This window comes from Hermetia illucens, chromosome 6 (genome assembly GCF_905115235.1).
Source record: "Hermetia illucens chromosome 6, iHerIll2.2.curated.20191125, whole genome shotgun sequence".
NCBI lineage: Eukaryota > Metazoa > Arthropoda > Insecta > Diptera > Stratiomyidae > Hermetia > Hermetia illucens.
The window spans coordinates 521,827-544,667 of record NC_051854.1 but is presented as its reverse complement, the minus strand read 5'-3'; the positions used below and the strand labels follow the sequence as shown (position 1 = coordinate 544,667).

General features: G+C 36.0%; 2 protein-coding genes across 5 annotated transcripts; both read left to right on the top strand.

Moving 5' to 3' along the window:
• The first annotated feature begins 589 nt into the window (after positions 1–589).
• LOC119659538 (aspartic and glutamic acid-rich protein) lies at positions 590–13,906 on the top strand. 3 transcript variants are annotated; one of them, XM_038067680.1, is made up of 9 exons: positions 590–1,052; positions 7,082–7,291; positions 7,539–7,733; positions 10,431–10,868; positions 11,065–11,452; positions 11,515–11,672; positions 11,733–11,964; positions 12,013–12,382; positions 12,558–13,906. In XM_038067680.1, exons 2-9 carry the CDS (start codon positions 7,090–7,092, stop codon positions 12,750–12,752), a joined length of 2,178 nt encoding a protein of 725 aa, XP_037923608.1. In that variant the 5' UTR covers positions 590–1,052; positions 7,082–7,089; the 3' UTR covers positions 12,753–13,906. The 3 variants fall into 3 exon arrangements, with proteins under 3 accessions (XP_037923608.1, XP_037923609.1, XP_037923607.1); XM_038067681.1 differs by having other exon boundaries at positions 591–1,052; positions 12,034–12,382; positions 12,558–12,752; XM_038067679.1 differs by lacking the exon at positions 590–1,052 and adding an exon at positions 5,400–5,595 and having other exon boundaries at positions 12,558–12,752.
• Positions 13,907–15,531: 1,625 nt separating this feature from the next.
• On the top strand, positions 15,532–20,433 carry LOC119660322 (phospholipid scramblase 1). Of its 2 annotated transcripts, none has more exons than XM_038068798.1 (6): positions 15,532–15,783; positions 19,256–19,303; positions 19,363–19,503; positions 19,607–19,986; positions 20,124–20,273; positions 20,325–20,431. In XM_038068798.1, the coding sequence occupies exons 1-6, from the start codon at positions 15,702–15,704 to the stop codon at positions 20,397–20,399; spliced, it is 876 nt and encodes a 291-aa protein (XP_037924726.1). In that variant the 5' UTR covers positions 15,532–15,701; the 3' UTR covers positions 20,400–20,431. The 2 variants fall into 2 exon arrangements, with proteins under 2 accessions (XP_037924726.1, XP_037924727.1); XM_038068799.1 differs by having other exon boundaries at positions 15,533–15,783; positions 20,342–20,433.
• Positions 20,434–22,841: the final 2,408 nt, after the last annotated feature.

The following is a 22,841-nucleotide window of genomic DNA, read 5'->3' as shown; positions in this document are numbered from 1 at the left end:
TTTAAATGCAGATTCATCTGAATATCTAGGGGAAACTATAACATGGTTGCCCGGACGCCCGTTAATCTTTTAGGTGGGTTATTTTGCAATCCACCCCCGACCTTGTCCTCCAGACTACGGCGCACGCATATCGATTTCGAAAGCTTATTTCCTTTCTGCTTATCTGTGTTGCCAAGTTTTAACGTCAACGCAGAAATGGTTCACATAATTATTTACTTAAATTTTTCTTCTGATTTTCAAATTGACTTTACAAAATCAATTTAATTTCGGCCCCCAACGTGGGCTACTGGATGTATTACAAATCTCAAAGCGTATGCTTATTCCTGACTGTGATGAAATAACCTAGCATAAAGAATTGTATTGTTGGAAAAGTAAATGCCGTGAATAAAAATTAGTTCGGAAGTCGAAACAGAAAACATCAAAGTTTTCACATACGAATTTGTGAAACTCCGGGATACCATTTCCTCCTGCAGGACATAGATTGCAAAAAAAAAGGTAACACTATCAATAAAAGCTCTTAGCATGTGGGTGAGCTTCACAAAGGATTTCCCTGGTAGTTTTTCCATTGCATATCCACAAAATATATAAAGATAAGCGAAAGCCATAAGTTCTGTCACTTAAAAGTCTGAATTCCTCTAGAGTGGCTCCTAGAATCGTGACGAGGTTTCTATTCGGACAATAAAAAGCCAAGGGTTATTGAAGAAAGCATTTTTTCCTCTTTCTTTCAATCAATGTGGGAAAATAGCCTCTAATAACTTACTCGCGTTCTCACCCTTTTCATTTTCAAAACCGGAAAAGGTTGTACTTTACTTTCAACGTAGTTTTCTTTGTTGTGTATAACATGAAAATTCCGACGGACTGAATAACAAACATAATTTCAATCCTACAAGTGGGTGTCATTTTTTTCTAAGCCGCAAGTGCTTCTAATAAATTCATTGTGTGAAATTTTAATCCAGTGATAGTAGTTAGTGTGGAATAGGTGGAAAATCGTTTGGAAGGAACGAAAAAGCTTTCAGGAAATATCTTTTTGCGGAGGTGGTAAAATTTGTGCGGTAGGTTATACAATAAGTTTTAAGAGATTTTTATAAAAAGTATTAACGGAGCATATAATCCCACTTTGCTAAATCGATACGAAGTTTTTATCAGAATGAAGATCGAACGAATTGGGGACGTAAGTAGATAAAACATTATCTTCTGCCATGGTTACTTCATCGACCAAGCCTTGTGTACGAAATATGAGAACGTCTATTTAGGAACTTTGCGTCATATGAAGAGAAAAACACCATTTTTCTTATAAAAATGTGACAATGGGGCTGGTTGCACCCAAGTTCCAATTGTTGAAGCAGATTAGTAACACTTTCCATACAAGTTAAACATTTGTGAAATTAGGCATTCCAGTATAAGGGCGCAGGACTAGACAATCGCCCCGGTGTACCCTGAATATTAGTAAATGAGTGGTTCAATGGCTGATTACAACTAGGGGAGGTTCGGTGAATTGTTCAAGGTAAAATTTTCCTGCTTCCCCCTATTAAACCCTAACCAAAGCCGGTTTGGGACAAATGTATTGTCCATCGTATCTCAAATTGATTACCTAATGCGCAATTCAATTTTTCGAATTATAGATTTATTATCTGGCTGGAGTGATTTGAAATCATATATCATAATTTATTTCTTTAGAACTCAAGGTATATTTAGAATAATTTCCTGTAGAAGATTTTTATTGGTTCCCGAACCATTAACTTGTAATTAGCATCAATTACACTATGAAAAACAATCGGATATTAGCCTTGAACATAACATATTTTAATATCTTTTAATATTGAACGTAGACAAAAACCTGACTCCTGGTTAATAAGTTTTTGCATTATTAATGCTCTGTTCTGTATTTGTTTCTTTTTAATAATAAAGTATACTATCATTACTAAGGAGATTCAATCGAAACTGAAACTTTTATTTTGCTGAAAGGGCGAGACTGTAGACAAAGAGTCACCATTGCTACATTTCCAGGAATACTCCGGCCATACTTCATATTCTTACAGTCAAATCTAGGCTAGACAATTAATAGATTACAGAAATTTACGAAAGCTCCAACGTTTCATAAGCATTCTCAGGAAGATGTATTTTACGTTAATACGTATATTCGAATAATTAAATTTCTAAACGCTAAGCAAAGATATTAACTTAACGTGGACGCTTTTTTCGAAGGGTTTTAGAAAAACAAGGTAATTCAAGCATGTTCCCTTAAGTAGAGCAACAAGTCAAATAACTTTTGATTATATATACTACGAGCTACACAGAGATGAAAATTTTCTGGCAAAATGTTCTATTTTTAAAACAAAATTCACAACAAACTCTATTGGTCAATTTTGAAGGCGAAATCTTCCATCTACCCCAAAAGCAAAGCCTGGAAGCATCTTATTTACAGAGCGTCGGCCGTGAGTGATGACGAATTTCATGACGTTAACAAAAACTATATTAGAACAACAAAAAGGATATAAGACGTCTGATATTATCAAATCGTAGATAGGATGCGGTAGTATATACCACGCTACCCAACCTGTAGTACTAAAAAGGGGAATCGAATGAGAATAGCAGAGGGACAGGTAAAATACTTTGATGAAATAAAAGTCAGCCTGCTGGCAAAGGCAATGGAATGTTAACGTCGACACCAACCATCATGGAAACCAAACCAATTTATAAATTGAAAAATTCCAAGCCGCCTAGATCAGCAGAGGCGAGAAAGTTGATCGAGCGGTTCATCAACTCTTGAAAGTATGGGGCACCAATTCAATGCCAGACGACTGATGTATAGGAATAATTTATCTCATATATAAACAGGCCCGAAACTAGAAGCTGGACGCTTCAGATACAAAAGGTTTTGTGTTTCCCTATGTGAGGAACTTTGAGTGCGTGGCAGTTGTACTTGCATAATAATTTAAAATTCAACTGCGTCAGCAGCCATTTACACAAATAATTTGTTCTGCATAGTACTCTATCGATTATAGCTAATTCGATATGCTTCACACAAAGAGTTCAACATTATTAGCAAATGTGAAGAAGGTTACCAAATACAAAAGAAAAATGTTAGATTCCCACTTTGCATGTATGCGGAGTCTCCCTTAAACTTCACGTAAATTTGTGTTGCGTGGAATTTCACAGTTCTCCCATGTCCACCAAATTCCGGTCAGATCGGTTTTGCCGTTTTTGAGAAAAGTACGTATTATAGACAGACAGAGAGTCACTGAATCGATAAAAACGAGATACCACCCAAAAACCAATTATAGAGTTACTACATTGCAGAGAACTGTCTGTAAGATACATTCCGTTGCCATACTTCAAACGACAATCCCATACACCCCGAACATCATTGGTCCATAACAATGATTCTTCACACCAGAAAAATGAGCAACCGATCAGATATTCTCCTTACCGCAATCTATGGCTACCAAAAAAGTCTATTTTAGTCGGTATAAATCCAACATTTTTCCAGGTCCCGTTTATTCTTCGGAAACTAAGGCCATAAGCAAACAAAATTGCGACCTCTTAGCAACATTCGAGAAAAAATCCTTCAGGCAATCTTCGACTCCCTAGGTGAGGTGAACGATTCTGATGCTTGTATGAGTGATAATCCTAGATAGGCCCTGCGAGTCGAGCGATGACGTGCGCCAAAATACTAAGAATTTGTTGTATGACCTTGGTGCGAGACCGTAACATCTCAAACTTTCGATTTCCGCTAGGTCAGACCGGATACCGATTACCGTGTAACAAATTAGAAGATGACTAAGTGATCTAAATTATCATCTTAGATACATATATGTGGATTTGTAGTTCTATTAGGTATAATGTGAAGTTCCTATCTGTTGAACTTAGGTATATTTATCAGTATATTCAAATTATTTTATGAAAATGTACTAATTAAAATCCACAATTCAACAAAATAAAAAAAAAACTCACGTGAGTCGTATCTATTTGGTTTAATGTTCAGTTCCTATTCCTTTGTGTCATTCTGTGATTTATTCATATCCGTTCAGCACTACAAAACAACTTCAAAGACAATCGGTCACGTTTTCAAATAAAATATGCCATTTAATTGAAATTGTTCATAGAACAACATGAATGTGAGAGATACAATCGGGCTTTTCTCGTATCTATTGCTGACAGGCGTTTCACTGGAAAAACAATTTTCACCTGAGGTTCTTCCTACGTCTCTATAATTGCTCCTTTTAACGCTCAATATAGTTCTGATTAAATTGTTACATCGAATGAAGATGGGTGCTATTATGGAGTGGCTGCTTTTGTTGGCATCGTCTTAATGGATTGTGTTGAAATTCATTATACTTCTTTGAGTGATCTATTGATACACACATATGTGTGTGTGTATTTCTGTCAATACCTATTACTTGTGTCTTCTCTTCTCATTGTATGCAATAGAATAAATAAAGTCGGCAAATATTAACAGCACGTGGAAACAATGCTTTTCACATGAAAATGTTGGTTGCGACAACATCTAACTTAATTAGATAATAATGGAATTCATTACTGATTTCCGATGGAAGGTAAAAATTAGTTCAGAAGGGAGCATAAATACTAACTTCAATTTTTTTTTCCAACTTTATGCTAAACTATTATCAGATAGTTCTGGCTATACCGATTATATGGACATGGCTCGCTCCTTCAAACGACTTCTAGGGGAAGCAAATAATACTACAAATGAAATCTAGGTTTGCCATTAATTTTTATTATCCGCTCGTAATTATTTAGTTAAAGTGTATTTCTTCTATGAAATTTATTCAGCTATTCTACACAGAATTATTACAAACTTTAGCATTGCACAGATAATACTCATTAGTAAAACTAAAGCAAACATAATCTCCATCTCTTTATTCCTGTTGAGTAATTTGTTCCATCGTTTCAAATCCGGTGACGTTAACTGAACTTGACATTTCCCAGATAAACTCCTCTCAGTTCAACTTGAATGACCGTACCCCCAACAGACGTAATATGTATCTACCATAGAAAAGCGGCAGTTTCTATAGAATTTTCACTTCAAAGGACTTCCCGATAAATGCTCATACTGCTTCTGGCATAATAGTTTTTCAGATATAGCTTTTGAAGTTAGAACGAAAACACATTTTCCTAAGTTAAAAGACATCTATCCACAATGTCACTGATATGTATAGCCTTCTGTTGGAGCGAAAAGTCGGGAAGGGTGAAGTTCTAATAAGATTATGCTCCCTTGTTCAACCAGGCGATGGGGAGTTAATACATATATTTCGATAATCTACTTACGCGATTCATTGGATGAAATAAAGGCAATTATATTGCATTCCTTCCATAGTTACAACGATATTAAATTTCAGAATTGGTATTTCAAAGTACAGTCTCGGAAAGCCGCTCACATAGTAAAGCTAGATATTCCAGAGTGAAAGTGAGATGTCAACTAAAATATTCAGTTTTGTGATTTAGACCAGCCTTCAGCTTTTAAACTGCCCAGAATGTTTGTTATTTTTCCTTTACTGAGAATAGGAACAGAAGTATTCAGATAAATTGTTGAAGATTCTTGCAAACTCATTAAATTTAGGTATTTAAATGCATGTAAGTGTTAAAGTGAATTTCGAAGACGTCTTTGGGAAGATTAATTTCTGGATTTTTTGAGTTTGTTTCCTACTTTACCTAAAAGTGTCATTGTTATCATTAATTCTCAAAGGGTTCAAATCGACTATATGAATAGGACACAAATTCAAATACTTCAGTACAGTGCTTTCACTTAGTACCATCAAAATAAAAACAGATGGGGAAAAGGTGCGGTTGTTGATAAAAAATAAAATAAGTAGGAACCTCAAAGGAAGGAGGCAAGGAATGAAATGCATAACCATTAAAATTTACTCTACTCTAACATATTCTAATATAATAACATTCTATCTACAATGCAAGTCGCGAGAACTCAAAAAAGTACAATTTCTCATGTTTGCCAACAAAGACGTATGGGTCGAAAGATGCAAACGACTATTTTTCCATGCACCTCTCGACTGGGAGAAATATTTCACCGTGGAGTAGGTGTACAATTGCAAAAAAGACGGAATCTAATTCGCAGACCTCCTCGGTATGTCGAAAACAGGAGGTGCCGACGTTCTCAAAAAGTCGTACTTCCAGCAGCATTTTGGCGATACGTATTGGACATTTCAGCAGGACTCCGCGTGCGAGAATGACTCAGGACTGTTTCCGGATTTGATCAAAACTGCGGGATAGCTGCCATACTGGCTTGATTTTATACCCATGGACTATGGTGCGCGATTGATTTTGGGGGCCAGAACCACTGCTAAGTCTCACTTTCGAGTCGCTGCGTCCGTGGTTCATGTTGTCATTATTTGTTATTAGTTTTTTGAAATTTTTTTTTATGGCCCAAATCCTCGATGACTGTTTTTTTTTGTCAAAGTGTATTGAGTAGAATAATAGAACATAAAAGCTGGAAATAAGTGTGAATAATCATACGAATTGTCTTTATATTCACGGAACTCCAAAAACATACGTGAAAATAGGCCTTCTAATGTGGTTTACCCTCTTAACTGACTAGCTTCTATTTCTTTCCGGAACATTGTCATAGTTTCTTATTTTTTACATATTGCTTCGGAGCATTTTATATCAAATCAATCACTTTGTGTTTGGTTTGATGCCATCTTAATTCCATCACTTTTATTTAATTTAACTTGACGTCATCAATCTTTATTAACATTAACCTGAATCAATTGCATTTACTTTATTTGTTTCTGAAGGAAGTATGTATACAAAAGATCAACTAGCCATCGTTCGACCTATGTACCCCTCTTCAAATTCTTCCCTCTCTCAATGAAAGTTACACTTCTTATATTATTCAACTATCATCTTGCTATCATATTGTTTTATTACACAGCACTAACTATACAACAGGACCTCTTTTGTTGATAGTCATAGATGTTCGTTTGAGTTTGCAATACCACACCTAATCTAAAATTTTCATCAATAAACGACATGGATAAAATCAAATTCTTATAATATATGTAATATACTCGTATATAGCAAGTATATATTTTTTTCATTCCAGGTCCGATAATGGCCGAGAAACTTCTGCTTCTCCTTCTTATCTATTTGGGAACTGAAATATTAGCGCAACCTACATCATATTCTCTGCAAGAAGCTGTTGATGCTTTGCGAAGACGTGAAGCACAATTAGCCTTAAGGAACAATTTCAATGAACCACCGCCTTCACATTTCATGCCAGCCCCTTCTGAAGAAGAGGAATATTGGGGTCAAGGTACGTTCTAAAAGTCTCTCCGATTATACCGCCCACGTAAATAGTATACTATATACTATATATATCTAGACATATCTGATTCGCTATTTGCGTTACAGCATCATATGCCCAAGACAACAATTTCGTCTATTATTTGAAAAAGAATTCCCTCTTTAATAAAAAGCGTTTTCATCCTCTTAGCTTACAACAATATAGTCATGTCCTTATCACAGAACTAATAGTCCTCAACAAATTAAATTTTCTCCAGAGCCCGTATCATCACCATCAATTCATGTAAATCGACATCAATTGAATAAGCTTCTTGCAAGATACTTGGCTCGTGACGATGATGAAAGAGAACATGATGGCGGATTAGGGACATATGAACCAGATTTCGACGACGACAACTATATACCAGAGGAGAGAAAACGATCATTTTTCCGTGAAAGAGGCAGCAAATATGGTGAGTATAATACGGATGGTTACTTTCATATCATATCGTAACGGTGTTAAGCTAAGGATACTCTAGAAGTTACATCTTTGAAAACTTGATTGATTAATTGAATTTATTTAGAATCAAATAGATTTTGCACCAGAGTTCTGATGGTGCGATGGCCGAGTTTGTTGAATGTAAGACCCCGACCTCATTACCCTGAATCCGTGTTCATCATGGACATCTGTGTACGTCTTTGTGTTGTCCCGCTACTTTAAGTTTATCTCTTTCATAGCATTAGATGTGACGATATTGAAACAGAAGAACAGTCAGAGATATGTCATTATTTTAATGCGTTAACGTAGAAATATAAGTATAACTCAATACTGATTTCTGTTAATTATGTAATGCAGTTATCTCCAATACCCTTTTCTACTCTCTCTCTCTCTTCCTTTTATGTCCATATTTTCACTCAAAATAAGCTTCCCCAATTTCAAGACCAATAAGTATAGTTCACACCCACGATCCGATTCCTTTAAGTGATTCTTCCAACTTTAACGCTACAATCCGCTTGAATTAAACACATAAATCAGAATGACCATCTAGCTAGCATATATCTGGATTAAAACTAGTTTCGGACCGTGTACCAAAATATTATATTCCTCAAGGAATCACTTGACGTGGAGTAAAAGCATTTTCTTGTATCTCTAGAGCCCAAAGTAAATTGCCTATTCAACAGATGAAAATAGACGAGAAAGGACTTCAAATCCTTCAAAACCACTTTAACCTATCAATTGGATAAAAGCGTTGTGCAGAGTGCCTAATAGAAAATACGTGAATTTTTTTACAAAATACTCTTTTATCATGTTTCTATTGTAAAGCCGAAAGAGTCAAGTTAATTGAATGGAAACTTCCATATTTCTTCCCTTGATATTCAGTGGAGAAGGTGAAAGAAGCTTAAATTGAAACATAAGACCGAGGATAGACATGTAAGCTTTTAAGGTGACATCGAAGAGATTGAATACGGTTCATGTGTTCATATATATGTATATAATATTTTAAGAAGTCCATTAGGTCAAAAACAGTGTTCCGGATCAATGAAATCATTATTATGGATAGGATGTAGTAACTCAAAAATTGGAGAAAATTTTGCATGGTAAAAATTTGCAATTCAGTTATTATTGTCCTAAATGGGTATATCTTGTCGGTTGTTACATAAAACTACTTTTTACACGTAAGCCGTCCTTATTTATTAGAGTCATATACCATTGCAGTCATGTAGGGCAGCGGGTACAAAGTAACCACGAATTTTCGAAATAAATAGTATCGGTAAAGGTTGGATTTTCAACCCCATTCCAGGATGGACTGAGGAGTTTATGGGCGGGAAGGGAGGTTCCTCCTCTTCAAGCCCGATAAAAACTATAGCGATATCATCATGGTAAAGTTTTAATTTTCAACCCTTCCCATTTAAGGCGAGGTGATAGAGGAGGTATACAGTAGGAAGGGGAAATTGCGGCAGCCACCTTTTTCCCCTAAAGGAACCACAACTTTTCGAAAGAAATAATATCGGGAACGTTTGGATTTTCAACCCCATCCCCGGAGGGACTGAGGAGCCGATGGAGGGAAAGGGGGGAGGTTTCTCCTCTTCGAACGCGGTGAAAACTCGTGGCGGTTATCCGCGATATTATCATGATAAAGTTTAAATTTTCAAGCAATTCCCCTGTAAGGAGAGGGGGTAGAGGAGATATGCAATAGGAAGGGGAATTGCGGCGGCCACTCAAAGTGTTTAAGTTTAACTTGGAACCTCATCCCCACAGGCGGAAAAGAAGGTATGAAGGATGATTTATCAGCGCCAACCTTCGAGAGGAGGGACATTGCGGTCCCACTTTTCTACCAACGTAAAATACCCACTGCGAACACAGCTTTTAAGAAATTACGACGCTTTGAAAAGGGGCTATTTACGTATCATCAATAAGCTTATTGGTAGGATAATCGTCACCGCGACATGCAAATGTAGTTACAGGGTAGGGCCGTTAAGATCCCGAAGAACAGCATCCGTCTTGCATGTGACAATTGGAGGGGTACTTGTATTCTTCTTGCCGTCACGAAGATAGTGGGAGATGGGGGTGATAACTAAGATTCCGAAAACAACTCAAATATTTAGGTTATGACATTTCTGGGCTTATTCTGCTGCTGGCTGCCGATATACGTATCAGTGAATAAAAAATAATTTATTGACTAAAAGGAAATTCAAAATTTTTTTATATTTGAGTATGAGTTCAGTCAATGCAATTGAGCCGAGTGCAACACAAAATACTATAGCAGATTAGTTTCCGTTCTGAATCATCCTGCATTGACCAGATTAATAACCTTCGAACTATTATGCAGCAGTGTGCGAAGTTTGGAACATCACTTCAATGACTCTTCATCGATATTAAGAAAACGATCGACAGCGTAAACAGGGAATGTATCTGGAATGGTATTCGCAGGAGAAACACTCCAGACACTGCAGACTTCTTGGAAAATCGTAGAGGCAACGGAAGCACATTACCAGGAGCAAGGTTGACGCACTAAGCCCCATATAAGGATTAATGATAACCATAAGAAATTCATAATGAAGTCATAATTTTCTTATAACTTGGTTTCTATAAATTGCAAAAAATGTTCATCCAACATTTTTGTGGTTGCTTCGTTTTGATTGAAACATGTTATTTAATTTGCTTTCAGAGCCACCATACGCTTCAGTGTTTCGTGAACGTGAACTTGCTCCATACGAAACGCCTGAGTTAGCTGAAGAGTTCCTAAGAGAAATCGAACATGAAAAAGATCTAGAAAGAGAGCAAAAGTACAAGGAAGCTTTGCAGAAACTTTGGGAAAAATACGAGCAACAAGAAAATGAAATCAAAGAAGATCTTTTTGAAGATGAGAAGAAAAAACGTCAGCTACTTCCCTACATCAGTCCCATGGAGAAAAAAAGATCTTATCCAGTTTTACCATGGTTGCCAGCATCCCGGAAGAAGCGATTTCCAGTAACAAAACGGTCGCCACGAGCTTCAAATGAAGGAACATTCGGAGCATCTGGAACTGATGAAAGAGTTGCACATGATCTGGAGGCAATTTTTAGTGAACCGAATGATGATAAAAAGAAACGTTCTGCAGAGAATGGTAAACAATAACGTTGTTTCTCAACACATTCGGAATACAAACTTTCTGAATAAAAGTTTAAATTTTTCGTCATTGAAGATTTTGTTAATGCAAAACTCTTTTTCGTCATTGAAGATTTTGTTAATGCAAAACTCTTCTTTTCCTACTACTTGTTCATATCATTCAACATAAAACTATTCTTTCTTTTTTTTTGAAGGCCCGTTAACTACACCTGAATCTACTGGGGAGAATAACGTTGATAAAAAGAGTATGACACCTAAACCTCATGGCAATGAACACAATCATCACGGTAGCCACGATGAAAATAGCTCTGAAGAGGATTCTCACGAAGGTCATGATCACGCCCATGATCATGATCACGAGGAAGATGAAGATGATGATCATGATTTTGATGATGAAGATGAGGAAGATCGAAAAAAGAAACGTGAGATAGCTGCAAAGAAACGATCAACACAGGAAATCTTAAGGGAGGATCAAATTATCCCTGGCGATTTGAGCAGTTTAAAAAAGAAATCCGTGGACTGGTCCAAATATTTTGGCATGGACCGGAGGAAGAAGTCAGAAAATTGGTTCATGCGAAATAGGTATGAAGTGAAAAGGACAAAGAATCTCAAATAACACATGCTTACCCAATTCGAAATTTTAGTAACGAAGTAAAAAAGCGAAGCCCTATTGATGAAGACGACAAGCGGAAGAAAAAAAGCGATGTCGATGAAGAAAAACTGGACAATATGGACAAGAAGTTGAAGACTATCGAAGACCTTATTATTGATGAAACTGTAAAGTATACCGGTGCCCATGAAGGTTAGTTCTTTCCCATTTTCATGAGAATCAACTTGTTTTTCTATTAAGTGATTTTCCTAGGAATTTCTGATCCAGATGAAATTCGCCACCTCAAAGACCATGTCGTTTCGAAATTGGCAACTGCATATAGTTTAGAGAAAATGCGAAGAGCACTTGATAAGCTGAAGCAATCTATTGATAATGAGAACCACTTGCAACGAAATGAAATTGAATCTGAAACAGGCATCGAAGACAAGGAGAAGGAGAAACGAATAGCTGTTAAGAAGGAGAAAGCCGAATACGATAACAATCAGTTAGTAGCGCTTTTAGTCAACAGAACCTTGTACATGAATGGTAGCAGTTTCCCCCCTTTTACTTCCAGACATTCTAGCGAACAACCGGAAGAGAAAAGTCATGAGTCCACACCAAATGAATTGGATGAAAATGACGACGATAAGAAAAAGAAGAAGAAAAGAAACGGGGGCGGGATCCCCCGTCATCACTCCGATTTGAATTTAAGCGATTTCGAAGATGAATTGGGCGCAGGACATTTCGAACCCCAATTATATGATGGATATTCAGCAGGCAGGAATTACAATTATTTGGATAGTTCTCAGTGTCCTATGTTGGATGCAATGGCGGAAAGGTGTCGCAATGTGGATCTAATAAGTGGCGATATCCGTCAAGAGTTTTTGCCGATCTGTGGTGTACATCAGCTATGCTATTTGTGTGTAAGTATGACATTATTTATGGAAAAAAATGTTTTCAAGAGAATAGAAATCTGAAATCCACGAAAGCATAAGTGTGAGTATTTTACTTTCGTTTATGAATGGCGGATATGTTGACTATGGAGATAGGAAAGAATAACATGAATAATAAGTCTGATTTTCTTCCTCCATTTCATAGGGCACTTCCCAGACGGCATGTGATTTTCAATATCTTTCTGAAGCTGATTCCCTATGTGGCAGGAACAATGATTGCCAGTCCGCTGCGCGGGCTGCACTCATGATCCTACGTGGTACTCCCGGGCCACAGTTAGGTCCCAAGGAATGTATGAGAAACAATTGCCTATATCGGGCCATGAAGGAAATCGGGCTGTAAATTCTCACACTTAGTGCTGGTTTTTATTAGCGCATTTAGATATATATTAAATGAATCGAAACTAATTGACATAGAAACTTATTTGAAACTACATATGTATTTTTAATCATGCATCCATCTGACTTGTCTTTGTGAGAAATTGAATAACTACATGTGTAAATTGCTAATCTGAACGAAAAAGTTATGGTAGCAAATATTGGAAAGAATCATAACATTTAAGTAATATGACAACTATAATTGGATTTTCATTGAATCAAAATTGCTGCTACATATAATGTAAAGAATTTACATTTGGAATAAATAAATCTTATATATTATAAATTATTATTGAAATATACATATACTTCTATACACTTAAAAATATATATACATACATGTCTGTTCTGTTAGACAAGTACATTTAAAAGATAATATATAGATACCCTAAAATTATATAAACTATAATGAAAAAGGGAAAGGAAGGGAATATTTTTTAGAGGAATTTTAACAAGACATTTCAATATTACGTTTATTGAACAAAGAATATCCGCACTATTTGGAAAATTCAAACTCAAATGAATGGAACTTTTCGCGAAAGGTGGATTACAAGTAACAATAAAACATGCTAATATAAATCATTCTTGAATCATCAAATTGTACATCTACTTACATAAAAAAGTATTAAGATAGGTATCTAAAATATAAATGAAAGCAAGACAACGGCAGCTACTTATCTTTTATGTTGACAATAAGAATTGTTCCAGATATTTTGCGGTACATAAAGCTACCTAAATTGAACCTTTTTCCATTGGTTAATTTTTCTCCCTAAAGATGAATTTGAAAAAAAAGATATTGTAGAAAAATAAACCCCACTCCCCCGTCTCCTAGCTTTTTTTGAAGGTCTATTTGGCCCGAGAACCATGTATTTGTAAATCACACAGAGTCTTTGCAAGAGTCACGTTAATGTTGTCAAAATATAAAGAACAAACCTCTACTTGAACACATTTTGAGGTTTGATCACTCTACTCTGTTATTCTTTGTATGCTTCTTATTGAATGATAAAATAATGGAAAGAAGTTTAAAAATAGTAAATGTAATTGTCATTGAAATCCAAAGGATAATACGAAAATATGAATATTCAATAAAAGATCGAATTCTCTGAGAAACTGTTCACTGTCCTTGTCTTTTCTTTATGGTCAACGTATTTTTTCCTTATCAAGTATGCCCTCTGGGAAGTCCAAGGCATCCATATTTACCAAATCCAAAATCCCACTGTTTCGAGTGATTGAACTATACGGCCTACATAGTAACAACCGCTTGTATGACTCGCAGCTCGCAGTACCCACGAAGAAACTAGACCTTCCTTATAAGGTGACGGAAGCTATATATCTAGCTAATCTCATTAGGACGCTGAAGAGTCCCGATAGAGTACATAAACTATACTATAAATATAAATTCTTTAAGGGACCCCGCTTTTCAGGTTCTAAGAATGAAAGACGAGATCCAATTAGATGAGATATTTTTGAACAACAGGGCGAGTAGAGACAACTGAAAACTCCAAACTCGAAAGCGGCATTGAATAAAGTGAATTCAGTGATAAATTCATTGGAACCATATAAATCACCTAGTTCAGATAGAGTCTACCCCATTCAGTTGCAGCAGCAGATTCCATTTCTGTAGCAGTATCTTGTTAAAATCACTAGAGTCACATCAAACAACAAAGAGGAGACGATCGTAATCTATATGGATATAGAAGGCGTTTTCGATAACATTTCCTCTGGACCAATAGTGTCAGCAGCCATTGATATGATATATAAACTTCTACAATAGTTCCTGATATGCAGGCTGGCCCAAGCACATCTGTGTGGTGAGACTCGGTACGCCGTCAGTGTAACCTGTTAATCTTTCTAAACTTCGTGGTGTATCATTTCCAAGGGTACGCTGATAACATTACCATACTTATATCTAACGAAATCCTGTCTGTTAGAAGGGTGGAATAAACGGGAGAATCTCACGATACATCCCAACAATATCAGTTCCCTAGCATTCATAAAAAAATGCTGCATGAACTCAAACTCCTATCCTTTTTTCATGAACGACTTCCGCCCTCCTGATCCTGAATACAAAGCTAAACTCGAACATCTAGAGTATTTAATTACCAAAGACACAGAATTACCACCGTACTCACTCAAATATATTCCAAAGTCGAGAGCAGCTTAATGAGGAAGGACCAGAATCGTTGAACGATAATCATGTGAGGAACTACATAATGTGGTGCACAGATGGATCTAAGACAAAGGCAGAAAATTTTACAATCCTTAGGTAAACATACCACTGTTTTTCAGGTGAAGGGATATGCAATACCATAAGCCTGTATGTTAGGAAGAATCTACGGAAAAAGTACGAACGTGCTAAAATTCATATTTTCTCTAAGAGTCAAGTAGCGTTACACGCCACTGAATCAAAACTCCAACTGTAGAAACTAAATAATGTTGAAATGGATAGCGCGGCACAAAGATTTTGATGGCAATGAGAGGGCGGGTGAACTTGTCAGAAAGGAGGAGGAGATATAGGTCTTTTTTCTTTACATGATTAAATTTCTCTTCATTAATTTTATTTATTTATAGTCTTATCGAAATCTTAATACCAGGTAAACGCATGGTGTTTGGACCCACAAAACCTTACTCCTCATAGAAGCCTCTTCTCACCAAAATAAAAATTGAAAATACAACAATCATTTCACTCCAGACTGTAGTTGTTGTGTGACGGACGGTATCGAAAACGCCTCATATCAATATTTTTCCTATCAGTTTCGATTAATTTCCAACCGTAGGCAGACGAAGAACTTTTCAGTTGCGATCATCATCACAACTATATACCTATATAGATTAAAAAGGTGAAACAAGTGTACAAACAGTTATTTGATCGACTGGTGTAATAGTGCTAATAAACGTAAAACAGTGCAAAAAGATGCTACAGGATGATGGAGTACGAAATCTTCAGTATGATAGTGACCTTAGAATAGCCCAACAGCCAAGAGTGGAACCTGCCTGTACGTAATATTTTCTTTTTTTAGAGCCTGGAAACAACAACAAAAATTGCACTTTAAAGCATTTATAACAGCTTTTGAGGTTTTTATAGCAAGTGTTATCTATCTTTTGAATTGTATCGCTCTCTGTGTTCACTTTATTATTCATGTATTGCCCATCAAAAGCCATCGATATCTTATCAGCATTGAAATGCGCACGTCGCCGACAATTTCTCTTTAGCATTTATTTCATTTTTGCATCATATCAATAATGCAAATATATGCTTTGATATATTTAGGGTTGAATCCAAACATTAAGTTCACGATGCATTTGGCTTTAAATTCAATGGAAGAGTGCAGATAAAGGTGTACAGATTAAAACCTCGAAATGTCAAGATAAGAGCTGTTTTTAAATATACATAGGGGAAGTAGAATTAATTAAATACGATTTTGTTAGTCATCAGACACCCTCGTAGCTAGTGCAATTGCTTATTAAATAGAAGAGAAAAACAAATATACGTATGTATGTATATACATTATCATATGGGTGTGAAATACAGAAGCATCGTAGCTTCTCAATGATAACAAACATCATTTGAGTGAGTATGCACTTGATTTGTAATATAAAAAGCTTCTTGTAAGAACTACAACATCGAGTTCGACACTAATCTGAGGTGTTAGGAGCTGATTGACTTCACTGCAGTTAGAATATGATATTTATTTATACTTACATTTTTCCCACTCCCATCCTAGTGAGAATAATGCCTACACAAAGCCTTTCCATCGGTATTTGCCTTAGATCCACTACGGATCTTTCAATCCAATTTTACTCACTTCTTTTCAGCTTCCATGGTATCGCTTTATGGCGTATGAAGTCTGCCTAAATTTCTTTTGACCTCCTATGAAACTTATCTCACTTCTGTGTAGCTGGAAGTTGTGAGGATCTGGTAATTCTTCGTGGGTAACCAAAGACTACCATAGTTTTAGTTTGTCGTTTACATTATTGTCGGTCCCACCCTTCATGGTATTAGAGCTTCAGTCTGTTTGCTGTTGACAGACTTGTATTTCGCATATGGGTCGTTATAGCCTTAGCTTTCAGGTGTTGATTTGCAGCCCGCCTTCTTGTGCATATGTGACGAACGAGTGTAGTTTGATTTACATACTCCTTTCGTTTTGGTTCGTAGGACTGAAAGCACTCACTTCATTCCTCGAGGCAAAGATTCAAGAGGAAACGAAGTTAAGATCTGAAGAAAACTGGTATGTAGTAAACGCAACCAACCGAGGGATCTGAGATCGTATAGCGTTAATACAATGAAAAGACAGTGAAAGTTGTTCCCAAATCATTTGTGGATGTTATTTATTAAGTTAAAGTACTATAAATTATTTTAAAATGCTGATACATCTTCCGACAACCTATCAACAACTAAAAGAAATACCAAAAAATATCCTTCATATTGGCAGAGCATTGATCAAGCAAAGATAGTAATTAAAGTAATAATAATCACTACAGGTATCGTAGAAACAGAAAACACCAAAAGAAGTTAGTGAAATCAGGGCAAAACCACCACCAATAAAAGGTGACAACAGTAACGTACTAGTCAAAAATCCCGTTGCTCAGCAAATGGTTTAGTGATAATAATTCAATGCATAGATCCTGAAGTCAAAACAGAAGGCATCAAAGAAGAACTTGATAGCAAAGGCTTCATGGCGAAAGGCAAAGTGCTACGCCCTATCTACCTATAACAAACGACGTTAAATAAACAAACAGAACTGTTACGTACATTTGCTACCAAATGACTGCAATTAAACTAGTTTACTAGTATACAGGCAAGAAAAATAAATTAGTTGAAGTATTTTGTGCCCATGGTAGAAACGCTGAAGCAAAAATAATGCAAATATTCGTAGATATACTATTTCCAATAACAGCCAAAAAGAACTGACTTTCGATCCTCTTGAGGGCAAATTAATAGCAGGGCTAATTACTCAGGATGGAGAATCGTCAGAAAGTTTTAAAATACTGCTTTGTCAATAATTCGCATTAAACACTACTCAAGTTTTTGGATTAGGGACCACTTGAAACTGGGCATAAACTTTTGCTTACGCTTTTCCAGTCTTTGGTCCAGTAATAAACCTCGAAATATAGGAAAATTTCAGTAGACACACAATTCTCAAGAAAGGTATCCTTATGCTCAGTGACATTAAATCACACAAAGCTCCAGGACTTGATCAATTGACTGTGAAAATGATGATGACCCCTTGGGGGCAAAATTTCAATCCTTCATATATTCAATGCAATGTATTGCACCAAACACTACTCAAACAAATTAAAACAGGCAAGAATGATAATCTTACCAAAGCTAGTAAAAAATAAGTCAAAAGTAGAATCATGTAAGTCTATTAGCTAACTGCCAAACGTCTCAATGTTATTCAAAACACTCTTTTTGGGTAAAATCCTTCCTATATTGCGCTTCGGAAGCGTCCTTCCCGACTATCAATTCGAAATCACAGATATATATTGCGCGATCGACTATATTAAAAGATTTGTAAACTATTAAAAAACGAACTCGAAGATAGAAAAATATTGTACTGATTCGATAGAGTGACAGATGAGACATGAGACTGATATCCGCTTTCCAACCTACGTCATTATGAAAATTGAATTAACGCAGATGTGAATGGTACATGGTGCTGTGGGAATATCACGAGAGGGCATTTTCGATTGCTCCGCTAAAACTCCGCGACATCCCGCCTAGTTATCTACATGAGCGTTCCTTTAAGGTTAAATACAACGTTGCGATCTATATTCAACAAGGCAGTAGTCTCCTAGGGCAGTGTACTGGAACCCACCCTCAACTTCCTGAATATACATTGCTGATATATCGACTAGTAAAGGCCATAGAGAGAAAATTCGAAGGTGAAAGTTATCCACGTCGGTGAAAGTAATGCGGGTCATCCCTACTTTTCATTGGAATTTTTTTGCGTTCTGCACCATATCTGAGACTGAAGCGTATCGATTCATTACAACTTTCTAATAAATTATCATATAAATCCTAATAATGGATGATAGTAACAGAAGTAGGCACTACACCACATCCATAATATTGTACTACATTGCGTCCATATCACTATATGGAAATCTTCGTAATCCTAGTATTGCAGCAAGTTCTCTCTAAGAGATGTGATTACAATAAGAAAGCGACAGTTCTACTTTATTTTCCTTCATTTCTGACTTAAAAGAAATTATTAGCGTCCTCGCAACCCCATTACTGTTCAAAACGCAAATATATATAATAGTATAAACTTCGATATAATCTCAATTTACATATATGAGCATACAAAAGACTACCTTTTCGTGAGAAGGAGCAGATAGAGGTTCCCACGTACAGTCGCTGCAGATTCATCCTTTCTAAGAAATCATACAATCATGTTTAATATATACACGATACCATTCAAATTATACACTTTAATTTACCTATATGTAATCTTTACTTTCAAGTATATCAAGAGCAAACCGTTATAACATCAGTACCTCGATCTAATCAAGGTTTGTCGAAAATACTAAACTGGATTTAAATAGAAAATAATGTCCTGGATAAATTACAGTTAGAATTCCACTTCCCGTATCAACCGTAGAATTCAGCAGTCAAGTGGGACAAAATCGGACATGTGTGCCCCTCACTGGATTAGATATACTCGTCGACATGCCCTCCGTGCATATAGAACAAACGTTTGAGTTAAATGAAAGTATGTAAGATTATATTTCATTACAGTTAGATTTAAATATAGAGACAAATTCGCAATAATTTCCACCAAATTTAATATGATTGATTCCCTTTTAAAAATACAGATCTAACATCAATAGCATCCGAAAATAGGTACACAATTCGTTCACCGCTTCGTGAGGCCCTGTTTGCAGCTACTGAAAGTTCTGAGGCTAAACATCGTATGTTATGGGGATCATCACGTCCTTTTCAGATGCATTTACTTGACAGAACACATCAAGAGGCTTTGGTGCTGCGAAAGAAATTTGCAATGGGCTTGATGTGTTGTCAGCCACGATATTTAGAAGTATGGGTACCTCCTGGTGACCTTTTGGGACGAATAGTTGAAACATTTTCAGTGTTATCGTCAGAATTTACAATTCAAAATGCCAATCGTGAGATTATATATGAAGTTGAAGGACCTAACACGATCGGCTGTTGTATGCCAAAGGAGGCGTTTTTCAAGGTAAGTAAATTTTATTTTGGCATTAAGGCAATTCACTGGATAGAACTCCTTCCTCTTCCTGCTCCAAAAAAATCCGAAAAATACAATAAAATGTTTTTGCATAAATGAAAAGGAAAATAAAATAAATTCGTTTATAGCTTTTTACACCAGGCGTGAGAGCCCTAAAGGGATCAATAACCCGAGTGTGGTCAAAAGATGTATCCCAATACACCACGAATGTTTACTTTGCTGACCGTGAGTTGAGTGCAAAAACAAAAGCTTTATTCATTGGGGCAGCATTCCTATTGGTAATTGTTGTGCAATCAAGAAGAAAAAAAAACCATTTTCATTAATATCAGGCTCATTCTTATTCCAGGAGTATATGTATTTTCAATAATATATGTGTCTCAATTAATAATCATTGTACATTATAAAAACAATTGTTGAAATAAAAAATTGAAATTTTTATGGGTTGCGTCTCATTATTGTCCTAAATATGCTCCCAACAAATATTTGCACTGAAATCAACAAAACTGCAAGATATTTTTTCTTTGATGCATACACTAATAAGTAATTTGGTGATCAAGAAAATTAAGGGTCATTATTGTGGAATTGATAATGAGGACAGCCGATAATAGTTTTTAAAAAAGTGAGAAACAAAGTTCCCAAAAAGTTTCTTAAGAGAAGGTACATATGTATATGAGGTGATTCATTGAGGCAGGATATGGCCGTAGGCAATATACGAAGTAGGATGAGGTAGGAACGTAGGAATTGTAAGTGTCTACGCCCAGATAGAATAAAAGTATCGGTATCTTGAAAGTGTTAGGTTCAGAATTTGATTTCGATGATCTTCATAGGAACAATATTCCCTGGAAAGCTTTTAAAAAGCAATTATTTGAAAAAAAAAATTAAAATACAAGGACGAATTTTTAATTGAAAATACAGAAAGTATCATGGCCTTCCTTGTGACCAATATTCTGACTTGCTTGGATTCATAACGGGGATGTTGCTTACCCTCAGTGCAGGTCGTAGTAAAAACTGTGTCATGAGCAAAAATCATGGAAGCTCAGAGGATGCGCCACATCACCCAATGCTTCATTTCACGGAAGTAGGCTATCTCCAATAATACGCCAGTCGTTGAAGTTCCCGATAAGATCAAGTAAAAACTTTCTACTCTATGCAGTCAATGGTAACGATATGACATATATATAAGTCGTTCCAGATGTGTTCAGAACGCAAAGAATCAGAGGGAGTTTTCTCAGATAATTCAATGAATGCCAATAGAGTGCCAAGTGGCGATCAATAGACAGCTAATTACTTGCCTCGCGTGTAACTTCACTTAACTTAAAGAATCGATTTGAGTGAGGTAGATCATGAGGGGATCGAGAAGTGAAAATCTAGGACCAGGCACGAGCAACACAAAAATTGTCTTTCGATCAGATGCCTTTTTGACTATACAATTATGGTAACGCTGCAATACAGTTTTTGTATAGAGATATTTCAGAAGCTTGCTGAAGGCGGAAGTACTCATATGTCAGATTTCCCGATCCACCATCTTGCGGGAAATTTTATCTATTTATATGTACACCACCCCAAACTTAATATACTTTTCATATAATAGCCTATTGAATAGTATGATTAAAGTAGGCAAAGAGAATCATCTACATATATGGTATGCGCGATATTACAAAAGATCCTTGGCGGGACTTGCCCGGTCAGGATAATTTGGAAAGAATAAAGTCCTCTGCTCACCTCATAGGATTCCCAAAAATTGGTTAAATTCTTCAAAATTGTGCACAGTCACTTCACTCAAATATCCATGCGAGCTAACGAAATCTAGGATTAAACAGTAAACACTCCACGAAAAATGCACTCCACTTATAGAAACAGGAAATAAGACTCAAAAAGGAACTTCCACGAATTATCATCTATCTCCGCCTGAAAGCCGTCCGAACCGCGCAATTCACTACTCACCACTAATCAGAATCCTCGATCTTACTAAAAGCGGGCGGCAAAATGAGTTGTCTGCGACAAGTGGTCATCAGCTGATACGTCAGCCCTGAAGGGTAGTACCGGTTTGTACCTTGGCTAAATTGTATCATCGTAACCTTGGACACTTTGCTCTCTGTCGATATTTGCCATGGCCGCTATGCATGGTTCTATGTTCGGAGATCACCCCCAAGTTGGCATACATTCAAACAAGTAATTATTCAAATATTTTCATTTATTATACAAATTTCTGTTCGCTTGAGAATGCAACTTCATAGAGTATCCAAATTTCCGACAAATACAGTTATAGTCCTTTAATTAAAAGTTTATTCAAGAAGTAATGTATATATGTACAATTTTGAAATATGTATGATACTGGTTATAAATTGTTCTTCCATCTATATTCCATGCAAAATTCTTACAAAAATACATCAAAATTTACTGAATTCAGATTACTCTTTCATATTTAAATTACTACTCAATTTATCGTCACAATAAATATATTAAAATATTTTTTCCCTTCTAAATTTGTGTATATGTAGAATCTCATAGTTTCGAAGCAGGATTTTTACACGATTCGTACACCAAAAAATAACCGAAAATAGCATGGAAGGGAATTTTCGGTATATGTAAATGATGTGTTCATTGTAGAAATATATACATTTGGAAAGTTCTCAGAATCTTCCGAAATTCTTTCAAGAGTGCGTAATGTAAAAAGTTCCATTTTCGATAATGCCTGTATATGATGAATGTATAATGTTTAGATGTATAAATAACGATTATATACTTTCCAAAACACTGAATATGTCTTCTGATATACACGTTTTGTCTAGATTCCCATTTGTTTTTTGCTATCTATATGAAATACATTTGTCCATTTTTCTTAC